Source organism: Leptonychotes weddellii, chromosome 3, assembly GCF_054177405.1.
Source record: "Leptonychotes weddellii isolate Sample4059 chromosome 3, ASM5417740v2, whole genome shotgun sequence".
Classification (NCBI taxonomy): domain Eukaryota; kingdom Metazoa; phylum Chordata; class Mammalia; order Carnivora; family Phocidae; genus Leptonychotes; species Leptonychotes weddellii.
In genome coordinates, this window is record NC_138371.1 from 8,696,143 (window position 1) to 8,723,067 (window position 26,925).

The 26,925-nt window shown below is 43.2% G+C and overlaps 1 protein-coding gene across 1 annotated transcript in view; it reads left to right on the forward strand.

Annotated features, from left to right (window-relative positions):
- The window catches only part of DNER (delta/notch like EGF repeat containing), a 284,346-nt gene that overhangs the window by 168,631 nt on the left and 88,790 nt on the right, over positions 1–26,925 (forward strand). Inside the window, exon 6 of the mRNA XM_081813453.1 lies at positions 13,842–13,995. Coding sequence (XP_081669579.1) covers positions 13,842–13,995 — 154 coding nt within the window. The remainder of the gene's footprint in view (positions 1–13,841; positions 13,996–26,925) is intronic.

Here is a 26,925-nt window from a genome sequence, read left to right on the forward strand (position 1 = left end):
TTTTTTTTTTAAAGATTTTATTTATTTATTTGAGACAGAGAGAATGAGAGAGAGAGAGCACATGAGAGGGGGGAGGGTCAGAGGGAGAAGCAGACTCCCCGCCGAGCAGGGAGCCCGATGCGGGACTCGATCCAGGGACTCCAGGATCATGACCTGAGCCGAAGGCAGTCGCTTAACCAACTGAGCCACCCAGGCGCCCGTTTGTTTGCCTTACTTCTTACCCGTTGTTCTGAAGTGCGGCTTAGCTACGTGTATTTTTAATTTTGCAGTTAAAAAAATAAAATTGTTGACAAATATCACTTTTAGCCAGAAATACTCATGAATATGTACTTGTTCCCCAAAGAGAACCTTGTTAAAGGGTCTTCTAAAAAATAAGAAAAACCATGGTTATCAGCCAGTGTTAGTGAGAAGAGATAAATTTATTTTTAAATTTTTATTAGGAAGGTCTTTACTTCTGAACCGAAAATTCTTGATTTTTTAAAAAATGCTTAAAAAAAAATAAAAGAAACTTGACATTGGTTCACTGTAGTTGCCCATGCTGTTGGATGGAAGGCAGTGGGCTGTGGGGGGGGGCGGTTGCTGCGCTGGTGTAAGATTCAAGGATGTCCAGGAAGGTCCTCTCATCCCCAATTTTCTTGACACACCAGCCTGGAGGGATGCTTGGAAACCTGTTATTTGAGCTTAATTCTGGTGTAATAAAGGCCTGATTTCCTATTTAAATGCAAATGTCCCTAAAATGGTATCACACTAAGGTTTTCTCTGTCATTAAAACGGGAGCAACTTAGTTTTCTAAGGGGTTGGTTTTAGTAGGAGAGAGAATCATAGATCATTCTAGGTGTTGGATATGAGAACAAGGAGCCGGGTTTGGGGAGGTGAGATTTGTTAGCAAATCTGAGCCCTGTTGTTTGGTTTTCATTTTTCCCTAGTTTAGAAACAGGGGAGGCTGGTGTCATTTGAGCCAATCGTCTGAGACAGATGTTACGCTAAATACACAAAACTACTTTTGTTTTAGGGGAGCCTGAGAAGCTCTAGAAGCACTCATCTGTTGACATAAATGACTTGGAGCCCTATTCCATAGCAAAAGCCCATTTATGCATCCCTCAGAGAAGACAGGAATTTGGGCCAGCTAATAGAGTTGTTTTGTTTTTTTTTTTCCCTTTCCAACATGAGCATCTAAAAATTATAATTAGGAAACATTGTTGAAGATTGATTCCCACACAGGACTGTCGTGTTTGGCAGCCACATGATAAGGTGTATCGGCAGTATGCACATGAAAGAGGAAGAGAACTTAATGGGTTTTTTTTAAGATTTTATTTATTTCTTAGAGAGAGAGAGAGATCACAAGCAGGAGGTAGGGGTAGAGGGAGAAGCAGACTCCCCACTGAGCAGGGAGCCAGATGCGGGACTCAATCCCAGAACCCTGGGATTGTGACCTGACCTGAAGGTAGATGCTTAACCGACTGAGCCACCCAGGCGCCTAAGAACTTAATGTTTTTTTCCAGCACTTATATGGATCTATGCTTAGCCCAAGGACTTCCAGAGCCCACAGTCCTCTGACATGCACATTTCATCACCCTATCCCATCATTGGGGATACTGAGGCTCTGGGGATTTAAGTACAACATTTTTTTTTTTTCCCCGAAGAAAGAACCTAAATCCAGTATCTTATCCTAAGAGTCATACGTGCATTAGAAAAGAAACTACCAGTGTCAAAATGGTTAAAATCTGATACATTGACCAAAAAAATTTGAAAGGAAGATATGAGCAGTGTTCATGTTCCTATATTCAAAACCTGTATGCAGACTTTTCTTTCTTACTCGGACTTGGAGGATTAAACTATACCATAGAAGAGATCATTTCATGTGAATATTATAGATTAATAAAAATAGTTTGAAAGCAAGCAAGATTCGTCATGCCTGTGAACTTAAGTAATTCTTTTGCCACCCTAAGTTAGATATTTTGTTGAGCTTTTCCTGGAAATTATTAGAATGATTCTTTTCTAATTATCTTGGAGAAACACATTTATTAGATATAACCTGCCTTTTGTTCAGTATTAAAGTGATGAAAGCAGCAAATGTTTAATGAGGTAAGATTTAATTAAAATGAATGCTAGGGCCTTCCCACCTTTGCTGGTTTTACTTCAGTGTGTGTCCATGTAAATTCAATAAAGTAAGAAATGCATTCATTAGATCAGGGACTCTGAATAAAATCTTTGACAATAAAATGAAAAGATAGTTTTTTTTTTCCTCTCCAAATACTGAGGAAATGTTTTTAGTCAAATTCTATGGTCTCAGAGATTATATAATTAAGACAAAACTTTTAGAGTTTAGGTTATGATACCTATTATTTTACCTATGATACATTCTTATTTCAACAGGAGAGCAAGGGGCTGATAAATTGCTTTTACCTTCCATAAGGAAGGCTGAACTGATCCCTTAGATCAGCTCTTCTGTGTTTTGCTTCTTTGTTCCCCATTTCTCTCTTGGATTGGATTTGAGCCTATCTACAAAAGTACATAAACTATACAACAACCTATAGAAGAGGAAGACAGATGGGAAGACAGAGGCAAAGAAGAATTATAGGTCCGATGTGAAAATAAAGCCGGGTTAGATGTACATGTACACAGGGAGACCCTCAGATGCTAAAGATTGGAAGTGGGGCACACACACTTTGGTTAGCCATGGCCCATGAATGTAATCGACCACCTATGTGAGGAGTCCAAAGGGCATGAGGAGAAACAGGGAAACAGGGAAGGGGAAGGAGAGAAGAAAGGAGAACCACACACCCGAGTGTGTCTGGCAGGACACCTGTCATTAAGGTGGACATCACACAGTAGGTGGACTGTCTCCCCATCTCCAGATTTTGGGTATCAAATGGTGACAAGGGTCTTGAGTCCTCAATGGCTCATCCCTAAAAGGACAAAAGCTGCCACTCCAGGACCGACCTAAGGAGAGACCCAGTGTTTGAAACAGGGCAGGGAGCCGGGGGTTCTCTCTAAGGGAGTGGGTTTTGTACCTTTAATGTGGACCAGGTGCAGGCAGCTCCTGTGTGGTCTCCCCATCTATCTGAGCACCATGGTTTATTTGTAATGTAGTTTCTTTTAATAGAGGGCAGATCCTAGAATCAGATTACCTGGGCTCAGATTTCAACTCTTCAGCTTATTAGCCAGCAGACCTTGGTCAGTTGACTCATCCTCTCTGTGCCTCAGTTTCCTCAAGTATAACCATGGGATAACAATAAACAATGAGGATAACTGCATTTTGCAAAGCCCTTCTAACAGCGTGTATTGAGTGCTCAATAAAGGTATATGATGAAGATGATAGTGATAATGACCATGACACAGATCTATTTCTCTAACTAGCTTGTCAATTCCTGGAGCACATGAACTATGCCTTAAATGTCTCTGTATGTGCATTTCCAAACTCTCCAGGTGGCTATTGTTCAATGAGTATTTTGTATTCTGTAGGATAATGACTTCGGTACGTAAGCATCAAATATTTGTGAAGGACTAAAAGCAGCATTTGAGGAAGATTGCTCTGAAAATAGTTGGAGGAATAAGCCAGAGAGGGTGCATGTCTGTTCTGGGCTGAATTGTATCCCTGCAAAACACACATGTTGAAGTCCTCAACCCTAGTACCTGAGAATATGACTGTATTGGGAAATTGGGCCTTTAAAGAGACAATCAAGGGGCACCTGGGTAGCTCAGCTGCTTAAGCAACCAACTCTTGATTTCGGCTCAGGTTGTGATATCAGGGTTATGAGATCGAGCGCCGCATTGGGCTCTGTGCTCAGTGCAGAGTCTGCTTGAGATTCTCTCTCTCTGCCCCTCCCCCCCGTGCTGTCGCTCTCTCTCTAAGTAAACAAACAAACAAACAGACAAATTCTAAAAAAAAAAAAGACAATCAAGGTGAGACAAAGTCATATGGGTCATATGGGTGGGGCCCTCATCCAATATGATTGGCGTCCTTACAAGAAGAAGAGAGTAGGACACAGACATTCACAAAGGAAGATGTTTGTGGAGACACAGGGAGGAGGTAGCCATCTATGAGCCAGGGAGAGAGGCCTCCAAAGAAACCAACCCTGCTGACACCTGAGTTTTGATTTTCCCCATTTTTAGAAGTGTGAGATAGTAGATTTCTGTTATTTGAGCCACCCAGTCTATGGTCCTCTGTTTTGGCAGCCCTATCACATGGACGCAGTGAGAGTGGGAAGGAAACCCATGAGGTGGTTGTTAGCACCCCAGGGAGGCATGCAGTCACTTGCAGGAGGGGAGGGCTAGGGGGGATTTGTGGCTTCCATGGGACTGAAACCGAGGTGCATCAGATCTAAGATTTCAAGAGGCCTTTGGAAGCCATCTCCCTTCAAATTCTCACTCAGTGCATAAATGCTTCTATCATCCCCCTTCTCAGGATGGTGTTTGAACTGCACTGTTCATACTTTGTGACTCAATTCCTTGCATTTCTGAATATCTTAATTTGTAAGAGATGTCTTTGCAATGAGACTAAATCCGCCTCCCACTGCTTCTGACTAGCTGTGTGACCTTGAGCAAGTTACTTAAAGTCTCTGAACTGTTTCCTCATTGGTGAAATAGAAAAATCATTCTGATCTTGCAAGACTGTTGGGAAGATTAAGTGGATCTTCAGAATGGTGCTTGGCATATGGTGGGGCCTTTTTTCAATAAATGATGGTTGGGTACCCTGCCCTGTCCCCATCGGTTTCCCATCTTTAGAAGAAGTTACCACTGGTTTATCATCTTTGCTTTACACTTAAAAATGTAACTCAAGGAACGCCTGGGTGGCTCATTCGGTGAAGCATCTGCCTTCGGCTCAAGTCATGATCCCGGGTCCTGGGATCGAGCCCCGTGGGCTCCCTGCTGAGGTAGCTTCTCCCTCTCCTCCCCACTCGTGCTCTCTCTCTCAAATAAATAAATAAAATCTTAAAAAAAATGTAACTCAAAGTGGGTTTTCCATCTGAGGTAATTTGAAGAAGATGGTAGGAAAGGTCTTTATTCTTCAGTGAGTCCTTCTCATCAATAATTTATACATCAAAGTGTCCATTTTATTAAAGCTTTTTCTTTACCATTTTCTTTTCATGTAGCAAAGGAAATAACTAGAAGATTAAATGGAATTTTAAAATAAGAAATTAGAATGGTATGTCATTTACTTGTGGGATCAGGCTGGTTTTTTTATAGGGAAATTCAATAAAAGATGAATTTTCAGTGACATTCATTTTTTTTAAAGTCAAACTTTACTTTTGCTAATGGATTAGCACTTTTCATCAAATAAATACACAGATACTGGTGAACTGAAGATCCAGGCTGATTACATGGAAATCTTATGCCTAATTATGGCTGTGCTCAGCGTGCTGAGAACACAGAAGTTGCCATGATATGGCTAGAAACTGCTTTTGAATGTCTCCATTCTGCCAATCCATATATCCACTTTGAGAGAGAAAGCCTTTTACAAAATTACCTGAAAGACATTTACTTTCTTCCCCTTGAGTAATAAAGTAAACTTCAGTGTCCTTTGGAAGGAAAGAGCAAGGCTCATTTATTATTGTTCCTATTTTTCAGAATTTAACATTTAAGCCAAAGAAATGAATTCCAGGAATTCATGAATGTCAAGTTTCGAATTTCATATTTAGATGATCTGCATGTTCTCTAAGCTTACTTTTTTTTAATAAGCTGTTATATTTGCAATTAATGAATCCAAACAGAAGAGGGATAGTGTGTTTAAGGTTAATGGGGAGTAAGATTATAAGCCATAAGCAATGCGAACATGTTGTTTAAATTACATGTGTAGTGAATGACCCGGCCGACAGACAAGAATTTAAAAAATGTAATTCAGAGTGAGTTTTCCTTTGAGGTAATTTACTGTGTTCCCAGCAGGGGGCAAAACTTCGTCTCTCTGGGTGGGCTCCAGGGGTCCCTGTGTGGCCTGGGCCCAGGAAGAGGCATGTGTAGGGATTTTCACATCATAACAAGAATTCTCAGATAGTCTCTTAAATTTTATATCCAAATAATCATTTCTGTCTCTTGAAATACCAAATCTGGGATTTTAGTAAAAGGCTAACTTCTACCTGCCTAAAAGACCATGCTAGATTGGTCTTCTGGCCCATTCGTTATAGCTCACCTGTGCTGAATCAAATGAAAATGTACAAACTGAGGGTTCTAGAGGGGAGGGGGTGGGGGGATGGGTTAGCCTGGTGATGGGTATTAAAGAGGGCACGTTCTGCGTGGAGCATTGGGTGTTATATGCAAACAATGAATCATGGAACACTGCATCAAAAACTAATGATGTAATGTATGGTGATTAACATAACATAATAAAAAAAAAGAACTCATCTAAAAAAAAAAAAGAAAATGTGTGCTCTGATGACTCCTTTTTATCTAGGTTTTAGTGTCTGTCAGTGTTACAGGATTTTTGTCCCCTTAGTGCCTGTGGTTCTTGCTCATGCTGCTTCGAAGAATGAAGAGTATACCAGACGAAGAGTGGGGTCAGCAAAGCAAAGTCTGAAGTCTAGCAAGAATATAAAGCTCCTGGAGAGAGAGGGAGCCCTGAGTGGGTTGCCCCTGGAGTTTCTAAGTTTAGGGGGTTTTATGAGCAGAACTATCTTCAGCAGTCAGGGTGTGCTGAATCGTGCCAATCAGGGCTTTGGGCATGTATCTGTCTATCTATCAGGTTAATGTCTCTGTGCTGATGATCCTTTTTGGCTGACATCTGGGGGCTTGGGTTTTAATTGCCCCTTTCCCGTGATATTGACAAATGCTTTGTGGTTAATTGTCTTATTTTATTTTTTATTTTTTAAAGATTTTATTTATTTATTTGACAGAGAGAGACACGGCGAGAGAGGGAACACAAGCAGGGGGAGTGGGAGAGGGAGAAGCACGCCTCCTGCTGAGCAGGGAGCCCAATGTGGGATGGATCCCAGGACCCTGGGATCATGACCTGAGCCGAAGGCAGGCGCTTAACAACTGAGCCATGCAGGCGCCCCAAGTTGTCTTATTTTAGGACGTTTTGCAGAAGTCATTTCTGCAAAGGCTGCAAAGCAGAATGTCAGTGTGGTCCTGTCTAAGCTGCAAAACAAGATGTTAGTGCTGTTTTATCTTAGCTGTCCTGACTCCATATTTTCTTGTTGGGGACCCTGGCCCTGACTACCTACTCCTAACATCAGCTATGTGATTTCAGACCCAGATGACCACCCAGCCGGGTTCCTAGGAGCTGGAATAATAGGTCCTTGGCTGAGGTCCTTGCCAGGATGGGGCTTCTGTGGGCTCCCATCTCTACAGATTCAGGGTCAGTGCATTTTGGGGTGATGGGACAGCTCAGGCTGGAATCTGAGTGATCCTGCATTGTTACATGAGACAGTGGGGACTCACTGCATTCTCTTTTGAAAGTCTGCTTAAGACAATGTAAGCTCTCAGCAAAAGGGTCTGCAGAAAGCCCCTACTCAGGGAATCATCTTCATGAACATGCACTTGGAGCTCCCCTTAATTAACTAAGAGCAGAAAGATGACAGAGCTTTCTATTGCTGGGAAACAAGACTCTACGTCTTGAACCTGCAGGTATCTAGAGAACTCGTTTGGAGAAGTCTTCTGAATATTTACCCATAGGCTCTGTAAGCAGGAATTGTTCTCCTCGCAGAGGCCTGGGCTGGGTGTGTCCTGCTCGTGACCTCGGCATGCTGGGGAAGCTGAGAGGCAGCCAAGCCTTCCCCTGGCACAGAGATGGCTGAGCTTCAAGAAGACTCTGCTGTTTAGAGGGAACTGTGCTCAGTTACATGATTCTTGTTGCCCACCTGAGAAAGCAAGCAGTCAGTTCTGTTGGGCAAGCAGAGCTTTTCCTGGCACTTGGAGATGAAAGAAGTTTCTGGAGTGGGACTTTACACCGGGGGAGGCTCAGTGATGCGCTCACAAGGTTCTCTACAACATCTCTGCAGGAAAGGTGCTAAGCGGATCCCACAGGGAGGAGTTGGACCCACATGCGGAGTGTGAGTCTCATTTTCCGAAGTTTTCACTTTCCTTTCTTGGGACTTAGCCAGATGCTTAAAATAAAAGCCACATAATTTCGTATTGTGGAAAATTTCAAGCACATATCCAAGTGAGAGTAATTTGGCAAACCACCGTGTCTATGTCACCTGTCTCCAACAATTATCGATTCATTAGCTAGAGTTTTGATCTTGCAGATGTTCATACATTGAACTACGAATAGCCCAGACGTTGTTTGGAAGCAGGCTGGCCCCTGGTGGAAATGGAAATTGGCCCGGAGAGTCCTTTAGCCAGGAGAGGCTCAGATAATCTTTCCATTTTAGAGGTTTAGGGGCCCGTTACTCACCTTCTGGCTTGGGAATTGCCCTCCAAATTCTGTTCCAGTATCCCCTTTAGTAAGAATGTGTGGATGAAGAATGTGTGAGTCACTATGAAGCTGTCTTAGCAAAACACAAGATCCTCAGAGATAGACAAGGAAGTAGGGGAAGAGGACCCCTTACCTTCACAGGACTCTCCTTGAAGGCTGCCTTCAAGCAGCCCCTTATGAAGTCAACTTAATTCAATGAACAGTCGAGCATCTATTATGTATGAGTAACTGAAGTCCCAAACGTCAAGGACCTCCAGTCCTGGTGAAAAATCGTCCAATCAAAGTTTTCAAGTCTGTTCATGAGTGATTAGGCACTTTATGTACAAGAGATACTTTCAACTCTCAGGAAGGATATTTTTACTCTATTTTGAAACCGTATTTGAATAAATTTGGTATTATTCTTAAGACTAAAAGAAATTAGAATCAATGAACCAAAAGGATAGTCAGTGATGCCGATAAGGAAGGCCGCCAGACCTTAAGAGCAGAGGTAGACAAACCACACGATCTGGAGCAAGAACCAAACCACAGTTGTTGGGGTTATTTTAGCATCAGGGTGAAGGGCGCCCCCGCGTGCGTCTCTGGTACACAGACCAATGCAGTGACGATAGGACAATATTCAGCTATGCGTGGGAAAGGTTTGGAATCGATGATACAGATTTAAGCCTTGACCTTATACTTGCTGGCTGGGACACCTTCCAAAATGTATCTGACCTCTCTGTTGAGTCTATTCCCAATTCCTATAATGGATGGGATAACAGCCACCTGACAGATGTGGTGAAGATTAATGAGATAATTCAATGTCAGCAAGCTCTATAAACAATGAGATTCAGTGTCTAGTCAGCTGGGGCTTTTATGTTCTTACTGATGTCACAGGGACACCAACAAGAGATAAATGTATTTTCTGTATACTTTGTTTAAGGGAGAGAGTAAGATAGAATGGATGAATTCTGACCCTGAAAGAGAGAAATAAAGCTCCTCAGAAAACGCGTCTCTGTGGGATGATTTGTTCGTGACGATTAGGCTTTACTGAGAAGTGACAGGTGCAGAGAATGAAACAGAAAAAGTGAGATGGGCCAGATTGTCAAGGGCCTTGTGTGCCATGCTGGGGAATTTGGACTTACTTATCACACATCTGACTCCATATTTCATAAAGTATTGAAATATTAAAAAGTACAAAAACATAAGTCCCAGTCAGAGAAGACATAAATTAGAATGCAACATCCAAGTTAGGAAGAGGACACATAGAGGTCGCAGAGCTCGAGAGAGCTGTTAAAGCTGAACTTCCTGTAGACTCTGAGCATGTCGCAACCAAATCAAAAAGGAGGAAAAAAAAGGGCAGTCCCATGATCTGCATTGTTCATGAGGACAAGACGTCAGCTCTCATGACTAACAAAACTTTTACTGGCACTTAAATGAGTGACTTTTCTTGAGGAGGACTTTATAAAGGAGGCACAAAATAATGTGTGGCATAGAATGTTCTCTCCAGCATCCTAACGGTAAACACAATAGGAGGTTTAATGGGCTTGATTCTTATAGGGTCCCTCTCTTCCCCTTCCCGACTTTATTGTTCCCCATGGCATTTATCACCTCATTTACTACATTATTTACCTGTTCATTTTATTTATCATCAGCCAGCACTAGTTTATCATTTCTAAGAGCCAGTCTTGTTCATTCTTGTGTTTCCAGGTCCTAGAACAGTGCCTGGCACATAGTAGGTGCTCAGTCAATATTTGTCATATGGATGTCATACGAATGCAGGTGTGACTGAAACTTTTTAAACCTGCAGCTTTTCCAAGTGAGCTTCCCATCACCGAGAAAGTTCCATTAATGTACAAATGGAATATTGGACGTCAAGCTGTTGGGGAAAATTGAGATTCTGCATTGGGTTTTAAGATTAATCTCTGAGGGTCACTTTTCATTTTCCTAAAAAAAATACTTTTACATGTAAATATACAATAATTTTGCAAGGAAATAGCTTTGCAAGGAAATAGCAAGGAAAATTAGTAGCTACTTTTAAGATTTATTTATTTTAAAGAGAGAGAGAGAGCGCAAGCATTGGATGGGGGGAGAGGGGCAGAGCCAACTGTGTGCTGAGCGGGGAGCCTGATGTGGGGCTTGATCTCTAGACCCTGCGATCATGACCTAAGCCAAAACCAAGAGTCAGACACTCAACCAGCTGAGCCACCCAGGCACCCTGCCCCGCTAAGCTACTAATTTTAAGTAAGTCCATTTTGGCTTTTATGCTCGTTAAGTCAATTGGACCTAGATTAGTGCGGCCATAGTGGGTTAAACTTCTTAAGGTTGGTATAACGTTTACAACTTTCAGTGATCACAGTTTTCCACAACAAAGATGCTAACAACAGGGGCACCTGTGTGGCTCAGTCATTAAGCATCTGCCTTCGGCTCAGGTCATGATCCCAGGGTCCTGGGATCAAGCCCCGTATTGGGCGCTCTGCTCGGCGGGAAGCCTGCTTCTCCCTCTCCCTCTCCCACTCTCCCTGCTTGCGTTCCCTCTCTTGCTGTGTCTCTCTCTGTCAAATAAATAAAATCTTAAAAAAAAAAAAAAAGATGCTAACAAGATAGTTTCCTAGTAAATATTCATGGCTTCTTACAAATCAAGTCTTGAAGCTTAATATTAAAACAAACCTCTTAATAGTGTAGGAAAGCTCATTGTTCTTAGAAAATAGACAGGAAGAAATCTAACTTTGTGGACCATATGATACAGAATACATAAAAACTTAAGTAGATTTTATGGTCATGTGTATGTAAACACTTGTGAATCTTCCTTATCAATCAATCAAAGTTTAAGAATCAATTCCATGTTTTGCTTGGTCAAAAACAATTGTTTCAACAGTTTCTTAAAGTTTCTTTCAATGTTCTGGCTTAAAACAAAGCAAAACAAAATGTGTGGCTTCTGTTTTAGCTTTAGATTTAATAAAAGCTAACTTGAAGATATTTGATTTAGTGTTTTTAATAATTTATTTCCACAAGCAACGTATTTTCCATGGAACATAACAGATGAATTGTATGCAAAATGCATCCCCCAAATAGCCAAAGAAATTGATCTGCAATATGGAACTGCTGGATGCAAACCAAGTAAATTTCAGAGGACAACTGCCAAAAATAATGACACATAGTAATTTATTATGATGCTGAGGCCCATTTTGCCCACACAGTGTTTACATTTCAAAGGCAGTCACAGATCTGCAGATGCACAAAGGGCTCCAGACAGGTCCCTGCAAATATCAAAGGTGTACTCTGTTGCACATTGGGTAAGGATGAGATTTTCCTTAAAATATAGTTCTAGAGGAAGAGTTTCCTATTTAAAAAGTTGCCTTTCTAACAGCTTTGATGCGGCTTCTCCCAGCTTTGAACTACAAAGTCCTGCAAACACAAACAAAAGGAAAAAAACCACCTCACGTTATCCTGAAAAAGCACATAGGGAGTCAAGAATTGCTAGCAGGCAGAGCGAATTTCCATTTGCCAAAGAGACGTGTGAGAAAGGATGGAAAGAGAAGGCAGAAAATTTAACTCTTAAGAAGAAAAGCCATTGCTTTTATTCCACTTGTTCTGGTTTCTAAGAATGTGTTCTTAAACTTAAGAATTGATTATGCAGATTACAAGGATTTCTCCTGTTCCCTCAACAAAAACATACCTACACAAAACCTGGCAGTTTGGTTGAGCTAAATGTCACATTTGACGGGTCTCTTTTTTTTTTTTTTTTAAAGATTTTATTTATTTATTTGAGACAGAGAGAATGAAAGAGACAGAGAGCACATGAGAGGGGGGAGGGTCAGAGGGAGAAGCAGGCTCCCTGCCGAGCAGGGAGCCCGATGCGGGACTCGATCCCGGGAATCCAGGATCATGACCTGAGCCGAAGGCAGTCGCTTAACCAACTGAGCCACCCAGGCGCCCCACATTTGACGGGTCTCTTGCTTGGTTGCTGAGGTCATGGGTCCATCCACTCCTGGTTTAGTCACTTTGGGGGCATCCTGTTAGAGTATAAGCTATGATCTAATTGTGCAAGGGACAGTTTTTCTTAGAAAAGGGGTCTGGTGGGGATGGGGCAAGTTAGATGGAAAGCACTAGAAGTATGGCTATAAATAGAATGCGTCCATAATACAATTTTGCATAATGCCTCTGTGGGTGTTCCTTCCAAGAATGCAAGGTTGAGTGAGGACTAGGGCATCTAAACATTCACATATTGCTAGGTCAAAGACAAAAAGAAATAGATTATTGTTTTTCAAGAAGCTAAAATGGCATTTGATAAAATTCAGTCCTCATTCCAGCTTTCTCCTTAGTGATAAATTCTACAGATCTCCCTTTGAAGTCAAGCTTACTCTAGAAGAGCCAGCAAAGCAACCGTGAGGGCTGGAGAAGGGGGGGGGGGATGTTATCATTATTTGCAATTGATATACAATTTTGGGGGATTTTGTTTTATCTGGAAAACCCAAGATAATCAAGTGTTTTAAGTATTCAGTTTTGTTTATGCCATTCTCCTTTGCTTCCTCCATACCTCTCTTCACGAAGATCTGCAGTAACAACCTACATTGCTTCACACAGGGTTTGGGACCAGATTAGTGTTTTTTTTGTTGTTGTTGTTGTTTGTTTTTAGATGGTCACCACCCTCAGGCATTAAGGAGTGAAGAGAGCAGGAAGGCTCAGTTTTATTTGGATTTTACAACTATCTCAGGAATGAAGAAGCTTCCAACCAAATGCAGTGCTCTGGGACTGAGTTATGGTCTTTCACTAAGATTACAGGAATACCATAAGCCAAACAGGCTGTACATTGACATTGAGGCTAATTTACAGGGGGATTCAGTAAATTCTCTCGATGCTCTGGAAGGTGGTCAGAGCAGGACATTGGACGAGTGCTATCTATGCTGCAGGATCTTAGTTGGTGTGACATCTCATTTAATGGCTGGAGCACAATATATCTGCTCTAGCAAAATGGTCATTTCCATGTCAGGCCAGCAAAACTTCATTTTTGTTTAAAACATAGTTGTCTTTTCCACTTTTTATTTTAGCAAAAAGGAAAGATGGCTGGGATAAATATCAATAAAGAAAGAATGAGAAAAATAAATGTTTGAAAATTAAAGTGTAAAGAAATACACACCATTTCTCTCAAAGCTATGATTTTAATCAGATCAAAATATAAATGATGCGGGGGCGCCTGAGTGGCTCAGTCGTTAAGCATCTGCCTTCGGCTCAGGTCATGATCCTGGAGTCCTGGGATCGAGTCCCGCATCGGGCTCCCTGCTCCGCAGGAAGCCTGCTTCTCCCTCTCCCACTCTCTCTGCTTGTGCTCGCTCTCTCGCTGCCTCTCTCTCTGTCAAATAAATAAATAAAATCTTTAAAAAAATATATATATAAATGATGCGATTCAAGCATTCGGTATTGGGAGCGGTGCTTTGGAACTTTGAGATTCACAGCCTGAGCATACGTTTTAGAGGACTCGTGTAACACAGATGGTATGTTTGTGTTTTAGGCAACGTTTTCCTGTACCTGTGAGGATCCGTACGTGGGTACTTTCTGTGAAGAATTTGATGCCTGCCAGCGGAAGCCCTGTCAGAACAACGCCGGTTGTGTGGACGCAAATGAGAAGCAAGATGGGAGCAATTTCACCTGCGTCTGCCCTCCTGGTATGATTTGCATAGATTAGTTATCATATATCTCTCTGTCGAAGATACACTTACTAAGTAAGGGTGGCTAGGTGATACATTGTTCAGCTTCAAGGCAAGGCAACTTTAAGATCTCATTTGATTCCCTCAGGCTGTGAGTCATAGGCCTGGGAATGGAAGAGGGAAATTCACATGGGGATAGATATCCTGTTCCTTGTCTGGCTTTCTGACATCAGGATGCTTCTGCCTTCGCGGTCCACCATTTTTGTTCTGGGGTAATGATATGCTTGGTCAAATAGAGGTCTGGACATTTCAGAAACAGTTCTGCAAATATGTGCCGAGTGTGGACTGGGACTGTGCTGGGTGATTATGCTCGGTAACAAGAAAAATCCAGGATAATCTATGCAGGTTGCTAAGTAAAGCCACCTCATCTTTCCATTTATGTTAATTTCCTTTGGTTTGTGTATGTTCATTAGGCCAAGTTCTTGGTACACTGTTCTCCACAATGGGCAGGGGGTCTTCAACGTTCCTTGATCAGTGTGGGGGATTGGTGGGTATTACATGAGACTTTTGAATCCTCGGATCCCAATGGGCAACCAGTAGGAGAGTGCAAGCCAGTGCCCCCAAACTTCTGTGCTCTGCAGTCATCTTAGTTGACTTACTGTTTAGCCAACTCGATTGTTAACACTCAAGGAGAAGGAATGGCAGTTACCAGTGAACATTCTGATACAGCTATTTTGATACAGCTTAAAAGTCAACACCAAGTTCCTCCTTTTTTACTATCAAATAGCATGCAAAATTGGCATCACCTTTCCTTTTCTCTCATCCTGTTGCCAACATCTGCCTCTGCGTGGGGATTCAGGATGAGGTAGGAGTTGGGGAAGGCCAGAGGGATGGAGTGAAGGGGCAGCTGGAGTAATGAAGTGCTCATTATAAGAAATAGGATCCAGTGGTGCAAAAGTTTATAGACAAAAGGTGAGAGTTCTTCACTCATCTCTCCCAACCCAAAGCATCAGTCACAGGGGCAGGTTAATAATCTGGTATATTCTTTCCAGACCGGTGTGTGTGTGTGTTCTATGTGCAAGGGTGTGTATTTCTCTTGCACACCAGATGATTCAGTATTTTTCTATATGCCTTTTGAAAAAAGTGATTATATTATACATACTGTTCTATAACTTGCTTTATTCCATGTATATTTACCAGTAGATCATAGACAGCCTTTCATGTCAATATGTATGGATTTGCCTCATTCATTTTAACAGTTTCACAGTGTGTCTCCTAAACTTGTATGTCCAGGTCAGACTCCCTCCAAACTCACTCACCTACTGTTTACTTGACATCCGCATTTGGATGTCCCAGGCCACCTTAAGCTCAGCCATTTGCAAAATGGAGCTCATCATGCCCCCTTCCCACTCTGCTCAGCTTCCAGTGTTCCATCTGTTTCTATAAGCCAGACATTTGCAAGTCATCCGAGGTGCCTCCCTCTTGCTCTCTGTCCACACCCCTTCTACCTCCAAGGGTTCTTCATTTTACCATCTAGAGACCTGTCAAATCCAGCACCCTCTCTGCAGCCCCACGGCCGCCACCCCTAGGCCAGCTGCCTCTGCCCCTTGTCTGCGCTGCTGAGGTCACCTCACACTGCTTGTCCATGCACTCCTGACTGTGCTGCATGCTGAACCAGAGTGATCGTGCCAAACTGAGCCCTCATTTTTGTCCCCATAACCTCCCTTCTCCACCTGGTGGCAGGTGATCATTTTCCTATGCAGATATGATGTAGTTGCCTTCCTCCTTCAATCCCTTCTCTCCGTTGCTCTTTGGTCCATGATCTGTCGCTCGCCTGCCTTTCCAGCCCCATCTCACTCCACTGTCCATCTTGCTCTGGGCCTGGCCACCTTGGTCTTTCATGTCCCTGACAGCCCGAGTGAGCTCCTTCTGCTGCAGGGCCCACCTCTCTTCTTTGGGCCTGGATGGCTCTTTCTCCTGCTTCCCTTTGGCCTGGGTAACTACCCCCAGGTTTTTGTTTCAGGCCTCTATGAAATGCCCCCTGTCCTCTGGAAGCCTCACTAAATGCTGCTAGTCTCTCTCCCTTTTCCTCTTTCATAACTGTGTGCTCCTTCCCTTGACACCCTACCTCTGTTTTCAGTGTGCATTTACACGTGTGGTCTTCTGATTACTGCCTGTCTTCCCCATCAGCGTTAACCTCATGGGAGCGGGGCCTGAATCAGTCTAGCTCATCATTGTACCCCACAGGGTCTGACAAATCATGGGCACTTACTCAAGGTGTTGATAAGATGAATTAGTGAAAGCATGTGAACATAGCCTCATGTTTTAAACCATTCCTCTAGTGATGGGTCCTTAAGATGTCTTCAATTTCTCTTTTATGAGTAATGTCAGAACAAATAAAGAACCTTCTATAAATAGTCTCAGTCAGGTCAGTGGGTGCAGCTTGTCATTGTTTGGACTAAAATGACTTCAGTTTGATATTTTACCCAAGTCTGTTGTCAAAGGGCATTTCTCCATTTTATTAAAGGAACTCATGTGTACAGAATTGGAATGGTCATAATGCGTGGTTGGTGACGCTCTTTCATTTTGTCCATATCCTGCTTTTATATATTTACTTAGCTATTTTAATAATGTAATAATCACTGGTGAAACCAACATCAAAACCAGAAGTTCAACCCCATAACTAGTGATTGTCATCTAGGGGTGACAATCACTCTGAATCTTGAGTTGATCAGTCGTTTGTTTTCCTTTTTATAAAGTTTTAATATTTAAATGTTTTTGTAGAAGCATTTAGTTTTGCTCTAATTATTTTCAATTTATAAAAACAGCAGCATGTGTGAATGCTGTTATGGTGTCATGCATGTAGTTCTCTGGTGCTTCCTTTTTTCATGAGATGCATCCATATTGTTTGAGTTCATTCTTTTGGGCTGCTATATAAAATTCCATTCATCTACTCCCCCGTGGACAGGGACTGATGCACATCTGTGTTATGTCTTCTGTTGTATATGTGTTAGAAACTGTTTTAGGTATCCACCTCCGAGTGGAATTGCTGGAACATAGGATATGTAACGGATCACTTATAGGAGGTCACGCCAGCCTCTTTCGCAAAGTGGTTTTGTGCTAATAAGTACTCCCACATGTGATGCATAATAGGTTTTGTGAATTCATATCATCTTCAAGGTTTTGTAGTGTCAGAGGTTTTAATTTTTCCTAACTAAATGGGTGTAAAAAGGTGTCTCATGGTGGTTTCTGTACTTTGTGTTTCTCTAATGACACTGAGCTCCTCTTCATGTGTTTATTAGCTGTGTGTGTCTTTTCTATGAAATACTGTCTTTCTCTCCCTTGCTCCTGTGTGTGTATGTGTGTGTGTTTTTGTTGGTTGGTAAGAATCCTTTGTTTCTTTTTGATACTAACCATCTGTCTGTTGTGTGAATTGCAAGTATTTTCTCCAAGTTTGTAAATTGTCACTTTGAGGGGTATTTGGATGAATGGACATTCTTATTATGTTTTGCAAACTTTACTTCTCTAGTTATTACATTTTACACCCATTTAAGAAAATATTTCTTTGCCTGAAGAGCTAAAAGATATTAACCTATATTTTCCACTCAGCATTAAAAATGTGGTTTTTGCCAGTCTTTACTTAATATGAATTTTATTTTTGTGTATATGTTGTTTGAGATAGGGATCTAATTTCATCATTTACTATAATTTTATTTTTCTTCTTCTTTGAAAGTACCCCATATGTGTAAATATGGAGTATGTGAAACTTTATACTGTGTCCCTCCTTCTAAAAAGCTACCGACAGAATTAGGAATGACTGGATGCCTAATACACTTTTAACTGTGCTCTCAGGCATTTCTGCACTGTCATGATTTAACTATTGATTTGAAATTTTCAGAAGCGTAAGTAACTATTTTTGCTTCTTAGTGGGGAAAAAAATTTCACCTTTATCATCTAAGAGGGCTTAACATCTTCCATGTCAATAGCACATCCTGCCTAGGCGGCACATATATGTATGTAGGATACTCCATGGGACTTCTAATAATAGCAATAACAATACAAAATACTTCGACTCTCAGTTGGCATCAGGGCCAGAGAGTTGCATTACAAGAATATGAATTTTGATAATTCTACTTAGATTCAGGGACAGTCTGGTGATTGCCAGTCCTGCCTCTGTCAGGGTCTCCCCAACTCCCAGCAGCTTTCCTTCCTTGCCTTTTGCAGAGCCGGGTCTGTGTGCTTCCCTTCCCCATGGCCTCCATTCGTCCTCATGCTCTAGAATAGATCCTAATCCGAGCTAGAAGAGATTTAGGAAAGGTTACCCTGGTGCCCTCGCTCTTTGCTCGTCTACTTTCTGACTTCTTCCTGCTGTTCTCTTAAGCAGGGTTCTACCTTCTCAGTTCTCATTCCCAGTAGGATAAGCCCCTCCCCCTTCTAGCTTCTAGCTCCGCCTCTCAATAAGCTGCTCACTGCACACGCGCGTGTGTACACACACACACACACACACACACACACACACAAATAGCTACTGTTTAGTCAGTGTTTACCACCATTACATTCTATTACTCTTTATTTCTCCGTCCCCTGTCAGTGCCAAGCCCCGTGCCTCGCATATTCATAGACACAGAATATGTGATTACATTGAAATGTAGCTTCTTTAATCAGGATTTATTTTATCAAAGCCTTCTAATGTTGAGAATATAATTTTTCCTCAAAGGAGCTATTACTTTTTCTGAAAAGAATAGCTGTGATAGATCTTCAAAACTGTCACTGCCAAAATATTATTAACATTGAGCAAAGCATTTTTCAACTTCAGAGTGCTTCATTGTTCTAGCTTATTGGTGATTTTGGCCCCTTAAAACAAACAAACAAACAAACAAAAAAAACTCTTCATTTCTGAGGCACAGAGAACATAGTGTGTGTTCCTGTCCCCGCTCTACCCTTAAACACTGAGTGTTGCTCAAGTAGGTGTCCAGATACCTCCGAGCAGTGAGTTAGAAGAGGGTCACCTCCTTCTGGAGTCACCTCCTCCTGGAGACACGTCCTGAGTAGGATGGGCTGTAGGTGCTCACACCATCCTCACTCACCTCAGGAAGTCAATGTTCGAGCAGGTGAATGCCTTTTTTTTGGCAAGTGGCTTAGTTCAGAGGTTCAGAGTGGAAGGCACCTCAGGGCTCGTCTCTGGACATGGGGCACGGGAAGCAAGGGTGACCCTGGGAGGCTGAAGGATTTGACCAAGGTCTGCAAGCTCATGGGAGACACAGGATTTCAGGCCTCTTCACTCTGTGTCACACCAGCTTTGGGTCAGAGTACATATTTACTGCAACATATCCATGGTTTGTGAATTTTACATTAGTTATGAACAGAGCGGGAGGTGTGGCCCTCTCTGATGGGCTGCGAACACATTGCCCACGATGCTGTTCACCTGCTCATGGGACCAGAGGTGGTACCACCCGGGACCAGGGGACAAACTGAACTGTAACTTGCCGCTCAGGATTTCAGTCCAGCCCCTTCTGCTTACTAGTCATGTGACCCACCTTTCAGCTCTCGGGTGTCCTCATCTTTAAAATAAGGGGTTGTATGAAGATCACTCATTCATTCAAAAATTGCTTGTTGAATATTGACTATGTGCCAGGCATTTTCCAGGTGCTGGGAATACATCTGTGAAACAGCTAAGTCCCCGTGTTCATGGAGGCCACATTTTAGTGAGGGAGATGATTCAACAATGTGCACATGTGTGTTCCTTGGTGTGTGTGTGTGTGTGTGTGTTTGTGTGTAGTCAAGGAAAATGGTCAGGCAGTGATAAGTGCAATAAAGAAATAAAACAGGTGATGAGATCAAGAGAAATGGGAGCATGATTACAGGTAGGGTGATCAGATGGGGCTTCTCTGAAGGGAAAGTACTTGTGTAGAGACCTGAACAAAATGATACACATTGTGAGCAATGTGACTATTGTGGAGAATAGCATCTAGGCAGAGGGAATGGTACATGCAAAGGTCCTGAGATAGGAATACAGGCACAGTACCAGTGGATGAGACTTGGCGCTGGGAAGGAAGCTGGACCAGACCATGGAGGAAGGACAGGGATTTTATCCAAAGATGACAGGAAGATGTTCAAGGGTGTGAAGTGGGGCAGGCCATCTGACTTCTCTCTTGAAAATATCACTCTGGACCCTGGTGAAGAAGAAGCACAGGGAGGGAAAATGGGGAAATTAGTCTCCAGGCAAAAGAGAACCACGGCTTGAGCACTGTGGTGTGGGCGGTGGTGGAAGTTTGGATCTGGGATATATTGAAGGTATTGTTGGTAACACTTGTTTGGGGGGGATGAGTGTGTGGTGTGAGTGGAGGTGGGAGATGTGGATGGCTCTGGAGATTTTTTTTTATTAATAACAACTTTGTTGAGATACAACCCACATACCATCGAAGCGTATGATTCACTGGTTTTCAGAATATTTACAGAGTTGTGTGACCATCACCATAGTCCATTTTAAAACATTGTCATCTCCCCAAAAAGTAGCCCTCTATCCTCCACCTGTTGTCCCCTGACCCTGCTACCTCCTCCCCCCAGCCCAAGGCCACCACTGATCTACTTCCTGTCTCTATAGATTTGCCTATTCTGGACATTTCATGTAAGTTGAATTATTTGATATGTGGCCTTTTGTATCTGGCTTTTTTCACTCAGCGTCACATTTTCAAGGTTCATCCATGTTGTAGTGCGTATCAGGGCTTTGTGCCTTTTTATGCCTGAATAATATCCCCTTGTATGGAGACACCACATCTTGTTTATTTATGCATCCACTGATGCACACTTGGGCTGTTTCCACCTTTTAGCTGTTGTGAATAGTGGTGCTGTGAACCCCACCCTCATTATGCTCTCTCTTCTCTGCTCCTCCAGGGTCTTACGCTTCTAGCCGTTTGTCTTCCTCTGTCTCTGCCATCCTCCATCCTCCACCTTCATCCTTGGCTTCTCATCAGCAGGGATTCCAAGGTCTCATCTTAAATCCAGTCCCTAACAAGCAAAAATTTAGTAAGTCCTTGCTGCTGCTTCCATATGTTTGTCTCCCCCTTCCCCTTCCCCCTCCCCCCTCATCCCTCATCTTCTTCATCACTGCCACACGTTGGTCTATGTCAACTTACTTACACTTCCTTTCTCTTCGTATCGTGAAACTTCTTCTCCGGGGTTATTGGTGGAATCCTTCCCACTCATTTCCAGGGCTCTTTCTTTGTCCTCGTCTCTTTAGAAGCACTTCTCATCTGGCTTACAGAGCACTGCATGGTGTCTGCTCTCCCGAGACCAGTCCGGCCCTCCTCCCCACCCCCCCACCCCCAGGGAGCTCCTATCTTACTGCTCTCCTGCTGCTTCCCTCTGCTTTGACAGCAGTTACTCGTGCTGAGCTGTCACCTCTCAGTGTTTGGATTTCAGATCCTTCCTTCCCTCCTGTCACCTCAGCTCTGGCACTTCCATGGACTTGGCCCTGACCCCCTGCTGACGCCTCAGCCCCTCCTCAGACTCAACCCCAGACCCACGGGGTCCTCCTCCCTCGACCTCCCACACACACTTTCAAGCCTGACTTTTTCTGAGGGGTCTGGTTTCTATCAGTGGTGCCTTGTCACTCAGGCTGGCCCCTCAGGCCGCACCATCCACCCCCTCGTCTCATTTCTCTCTGGACCGTCACCAGGTTTGCTCTGTTGTCAGTGATTTCCCATCAGCCCCAGCTCTTCCCCATCCATCCCCCGAGCCCCGATTCGGGCTGCTGTCACCTGCTGCCTGAATGATTGTGACAAGGCTGTCCACCCTCTCCATGGTCTACCTCGCTTACCGCCACGGCGCTGCATTCCAGAAGCCCCAGTGTGGCGACACTGAGCAGGGCTGAGATGTCAGATGGCCGGAGCGCACAGCCTGCACCCATTCCTCATTCTCCCTGGGACTTCAGGGAAATGACTCCCTCTTGAGGGGTCTCAGCTTCCTCTCTGAAACCCGGGATGGCGGATGGGATCCGCAGTGCCACCCTCCAGCGATGCTGTGACACTGAGGGAAAATGACCCACGTGCCGTGTTCAGAAAGGTGCCTGCACAAACATCAGCAAATGGTGCAAGACTATGCGATTGATAGAAATGGCTCTTGCTTCTAGGATGGGTCTCACTGGGTCATGACAACCATCCTGGAAGCTGGGTATTGTCATTCTCCATATTTCATGCAGGGGGGACATGAAGGTCAAAGTCAGTCCTTTGATGTGCTACTCAGCCTGTCTTTGCATGGCCATCCCGGACCTTTGACTCTGCAAGCCACTGTCCTTTCCACTGTGACTCTTGCCTGTGTGCTTATTAAATGTGGTTACTTTCTTTCTCACCTTGAGATGAATTTTCCTAATTTTGCTGGACGTCAGCTTCCTCCCATGTTTTCCTATTGCATATTCCGGTTTTAATTATATTTTATTGATTGCCTTTCACAGATGGGCCACCTATGTCTTCCTTTTTTTGCCTTTGGTTTTTAAATCGTATTTGCATTTGTTCGGATGTGTTTGTTTTTCCCCTGCCAGCAGATCTTACTTTTTTTCTGTTAAATAATTCCTGCCTTCTGACTTTGAAATTGGATGCCTCTAAGATTGAATGTCTAGATGGCCCGCAGATTCCTGCTATTTATTTCTTGCTTCAGTGTGCTAATATTAGGCACTCCATCTCTGCCTCCGGGCTGAGGCCTCAGCCCCGCTGCTCCGATCCCCTGAGGGCAGGAGCTGAGGCTGGTGGGTTCTCCCGGTAGCATCAGGCTTTCAGTACAAATCCAGCAGCTTCGTCTCACTGCACAGTCGGGCTATTAAAAGACCAGGGATGTTAAAAATAGCTCCACCATGATTCCCACCTTGGAAGCTTTCAGGACAGCTCTCCAAAGAAACAATTAGATTCTGTCTAACAGATAGTCAGAGCCACACAGAAGAATATTTTTATTTCAGTAGAGGAATCATGAGGTAAACATGCACAAAAACAGTTGTGCAGGGAAGGAGGATGTTTAGAGAAACACCTGATCGATTGCCTTGTTTTTTTTAATAGCCTGATTCATTTAGCTAACAATGCTTCCTTGTGCTTTATCGTTGAACTGTAGAAGGCTTTCCTTCATTTCAAGAGCACAGCCAGCATAGACCATGATTTGGGGGTGCCGGGGGCGCAGGGTTTGTGTTATGTTGCTGGCAATCAAAAGACACTACCAAGATGTGGTTTTCTTCCAACCATCTGGATATTCATGGGAGAACTTAGCCATTTTTCTCTCTGTACACTGATAAATTTTAAATTATATTTTCTACTTAAATACGAAATAGTATAAAATTAAATGCTCCAAGTCTACATTAGACCAAATGGAATCTGGGAATGCATCCACTGAATGGATTATTGGGTTCAATGCGTTTCCTTAAAGATGCCTGGTCATCTTTACCATCGGCCAGCCTTCTCTCCATACGTGTGATTTGTTTCACCTGACATCGTTTCTCACGGTCAGGTGCCTTAAAAATACTAAGCCTCCATTTAGAGTTTAGAGCTTTGCCAGTCGTCCCATCTGTCCTGGAAAGGCATCCTTATTACATATCCCAAGGCATAACTTTCTTCTGTCTTCTTTGTCAAAGTGGAATGTTCTCCAAAGAAACAGTAAAACCCTCCTAAAAGGAGAGATCGGTATTTCCGATAGTCACCTATTTATGAACCAGTTATTATTTTATTCATTGCATGTCACAATTATTAATTTCTCAGTAACAAAGCTTTTAGACTCAAGTAATTTATTTCAAAATGGTCTTTAACATGTTAGAGGTTATAAATATTCCCAAGGATTCTGATTTTTAAAAATGTCCTGAAGGTTCTGTTTCCCTGCCTTGAAAGGATTAGTTTCTGTTTAAGGGAAGATGAGAGGTGTTGGGAGGAAAACAAGTGTTTTTGGTCGGAAGGACCAAGGTCTCATTGACCTAAACCAGGTTTTCTCACCTCTGGTGTGAGGAACAATTGGGGCTGGATCATACTTTATTGTAGGGGACCGTCCTGTGCATTGTAGGATGCTCAGCAGCATCCCTGACTCCTACCCACTAGATGTCAGCAGCCCCAGTGGTGTGATAATAGACAAGGTCTCCAGACATCACTAAATGTTCCCTGGGAGTGGGACTCACCCGGTGGAGAACCACCGATGTGGGGAATTAAATCCTGCTGGGGGCTGCTGCACAGGAAAGAAGCCTGCTTTAGGTCTGTTGATTTACCGTGTCACGGGCACCTGTTGAAGATGCTGAACACTTCTTGGAGAAGCAAGACTGAAGTTCAGAAGAGGATCGCTGTAACTTTCCATCCATCCCAGTCTGGCTGGGGAGGCGGGGGGCAGGGGGACAGGGTGTGCTTTAGCACAGCAATTGCTCCATTGTGGTGTCTCCCAAATTGGAAGTACCCATTGCAGAACACAAGGTGATTTTTATTTATTTATTTATTTATTTATTTTTAATTTTTAAGATTTTTTTTATTATGTTCAGTTGACCAACATATAGTACATCATTAGTTTTTGATGTAGTGTTCAATGATTCATTAGTTGTGTATAACACCCAGTGCTCATCACAAGACGTGCTCTCCCTAATACCTTCTCAAACTCAACACCCAAAAAGCAAATAATCCAATCAAGAAATGGGCAGAAGACACAGACAGACAGTTCTCCAAAGAAGACATCCAAATGGCCAACAGACACATGAAAAAATGTTCAACATCACTAGCCATCAGGGAAATACAAATCAAAACCACAATGAGATACCACCTCACACCAGTTGGAATGGCAAAAATTAACAAGGCAGGAAACAACAGATGTTGGCGAGGATGCGGAGAAAGGGGAACCCTCCTACACTGTTGGTGGGAATGCAAGCTGGTGCAGCCACTCTGGAAAACAGTAAGGAGGTTCCTCAAGACATTAAAAATAGAGCTACCCTACAAGGTGATTTTAGATAGCACATTTTTGCGAGAATACATGCTTATTTTAATAGCTATGTATTTATTTTGGTGTGCATTAGGGAAAAACGTAACCAGCACATTTTGCCCATGCATTTCTTTTCTTTTTTTTTTTTAAAGATTTATTTATTTATTTATTCATGAGAGACAGAGAGAGAGAGAGGCAGAGGGAGAAGCAGGCTCCCAAGGAGCAGAGAGCCTGATGCGGGACTCGATCCCAGGACCCTGGGATCATGACCTGAGCCGAAGGCAGACGCTCAACCATCTGAGCCACCCAGGCGCCCTGCCCATGCATTTCTGGTATTATTGGGTAAGGAGAGACTAACTGACTTGAAAGGTATAGTTGATTTTAGGGCAAAAGCTTTAAGCAAGTTGATTCATTTGTGCTAGGAAATGTTTAAGTGTTGCGGATTCAGGGATTCAGAGATTAACAAAACAAAGTCCCGGTTCGTAGGGAATTTGTTCTCAAAAGGAAACCAATGAAGGAAAGCATTTCAGGTAATAAATACAATGTGAGGGAGCTTGAAGGATCTCTGGGGGGATAACAGGAGACTCCAGGACAAAGTCCTGCTCCCATGGCTCACCTTCTAAGTGGGGAGGTAACAAGTCTATGTGTGTATTGTCGAGTAGAGGTAAGTGCTAGATGAAGAAGAAAGAAGGGCTTGAGGCCTGAGGTCTGAGCAGGGAAAGATTTCTGGGCAGAGACACGACTAATGGGAGGGGCGGCCATGGAAGGGTGTAGCATCAGAGGGTGCAAGGTGATGGTGGGACACCAGGGCTGAAGTCTGATGGTCTAGAGTGGCTTTCGTGCATAGGGAAGACTGTCTGAAATTATCTTTTGTGTTTGTTCCCTTGCAAGAATTAAATAAAAATAAATTATAGTGATTCTCAAGCTCCATGAAACATCTCAGTGTATATTGGCTTAGCCTGCTCTTTCAATTAAATTCATCAATCAAAAATCAGTTATTCAGTTATTCAACTGAACATTGTAATTGGAATCAGAAGTCTGATAGACTCTCTCATGCATCCCATTGCCCTAATCACGGCATGTTCTTTGCACGCCCGTACTCGCAGATTAGCCAAACCAAACACCAACGGCTGACGCCAGGGCTTGATCTCTGACATCACATCTCCATCTGTGTATGTGGCTGTACCTCTTTCTGGGTTAAAAGACTCGGACCACGAAGGAGAGAGCTGTGTTATCCTCGGCTAATTGCAGTTCTTGACCTGAATGGATTAGAGCTCGTACTCAGAGGTCCGAGGTTGTTTCTGGGAATGAGATTTTTGACTGTCTCCTAAAACCTGGGCATCCAGGGCAATTTTCAGGTCAGTGAGGAACACACAGAGGCCACCCTTCTCCTTTATTGTCTCCAACGGCAGTAAACAGCAGTCCGTACTCTCCAGATGGGGTTGATTGCACGTGGCACAACCCCTGGGGTCAAGAGACATTTTAACCTGTTTTTATTTATTTTATTTATTTTTTAAAGATTTGATTTACTTATTCGAGAGACAGAGAGCGAGCACGAGCAGGGGGGTGGGAGGGACAGAGGGAGAGGGAGAAGCAGACTCCCTGCTGAGCAGAGTCCGATGTGGGGCTCGATCCCTGGACCCCGAGATCACGAGCTGAGCTGAAGGCAGATGCTGAACCAACTGAGCCAGCCAGGCGCCCTGTTTTGATTTTATCTGTCGTCCCCCTTGAGTTTGTAGTGGACTTCCTTCCCTGCATAGTTGGATTTCGGGTCTCCCTGCCTGGTACTGGAGATGACTTTAATGCACTCTTGGGTCCTCTAGTCCTTCATGTAATTCATTTTTCACCTCTCCCACCTTCACTTCCCGCTTTTACAGATGAAACCACAGATGGCATCTCCTTTGGTCCCCCTCTTCTCCCTGTTTGTTGCTGATTTTCTTCCAGAGCTTCTCGTTACATGACAGTTTCAAGTTCGTGCCACACTTCTCTTTCGAGGGTAGGATCACAACTGCTCTTGTCGTG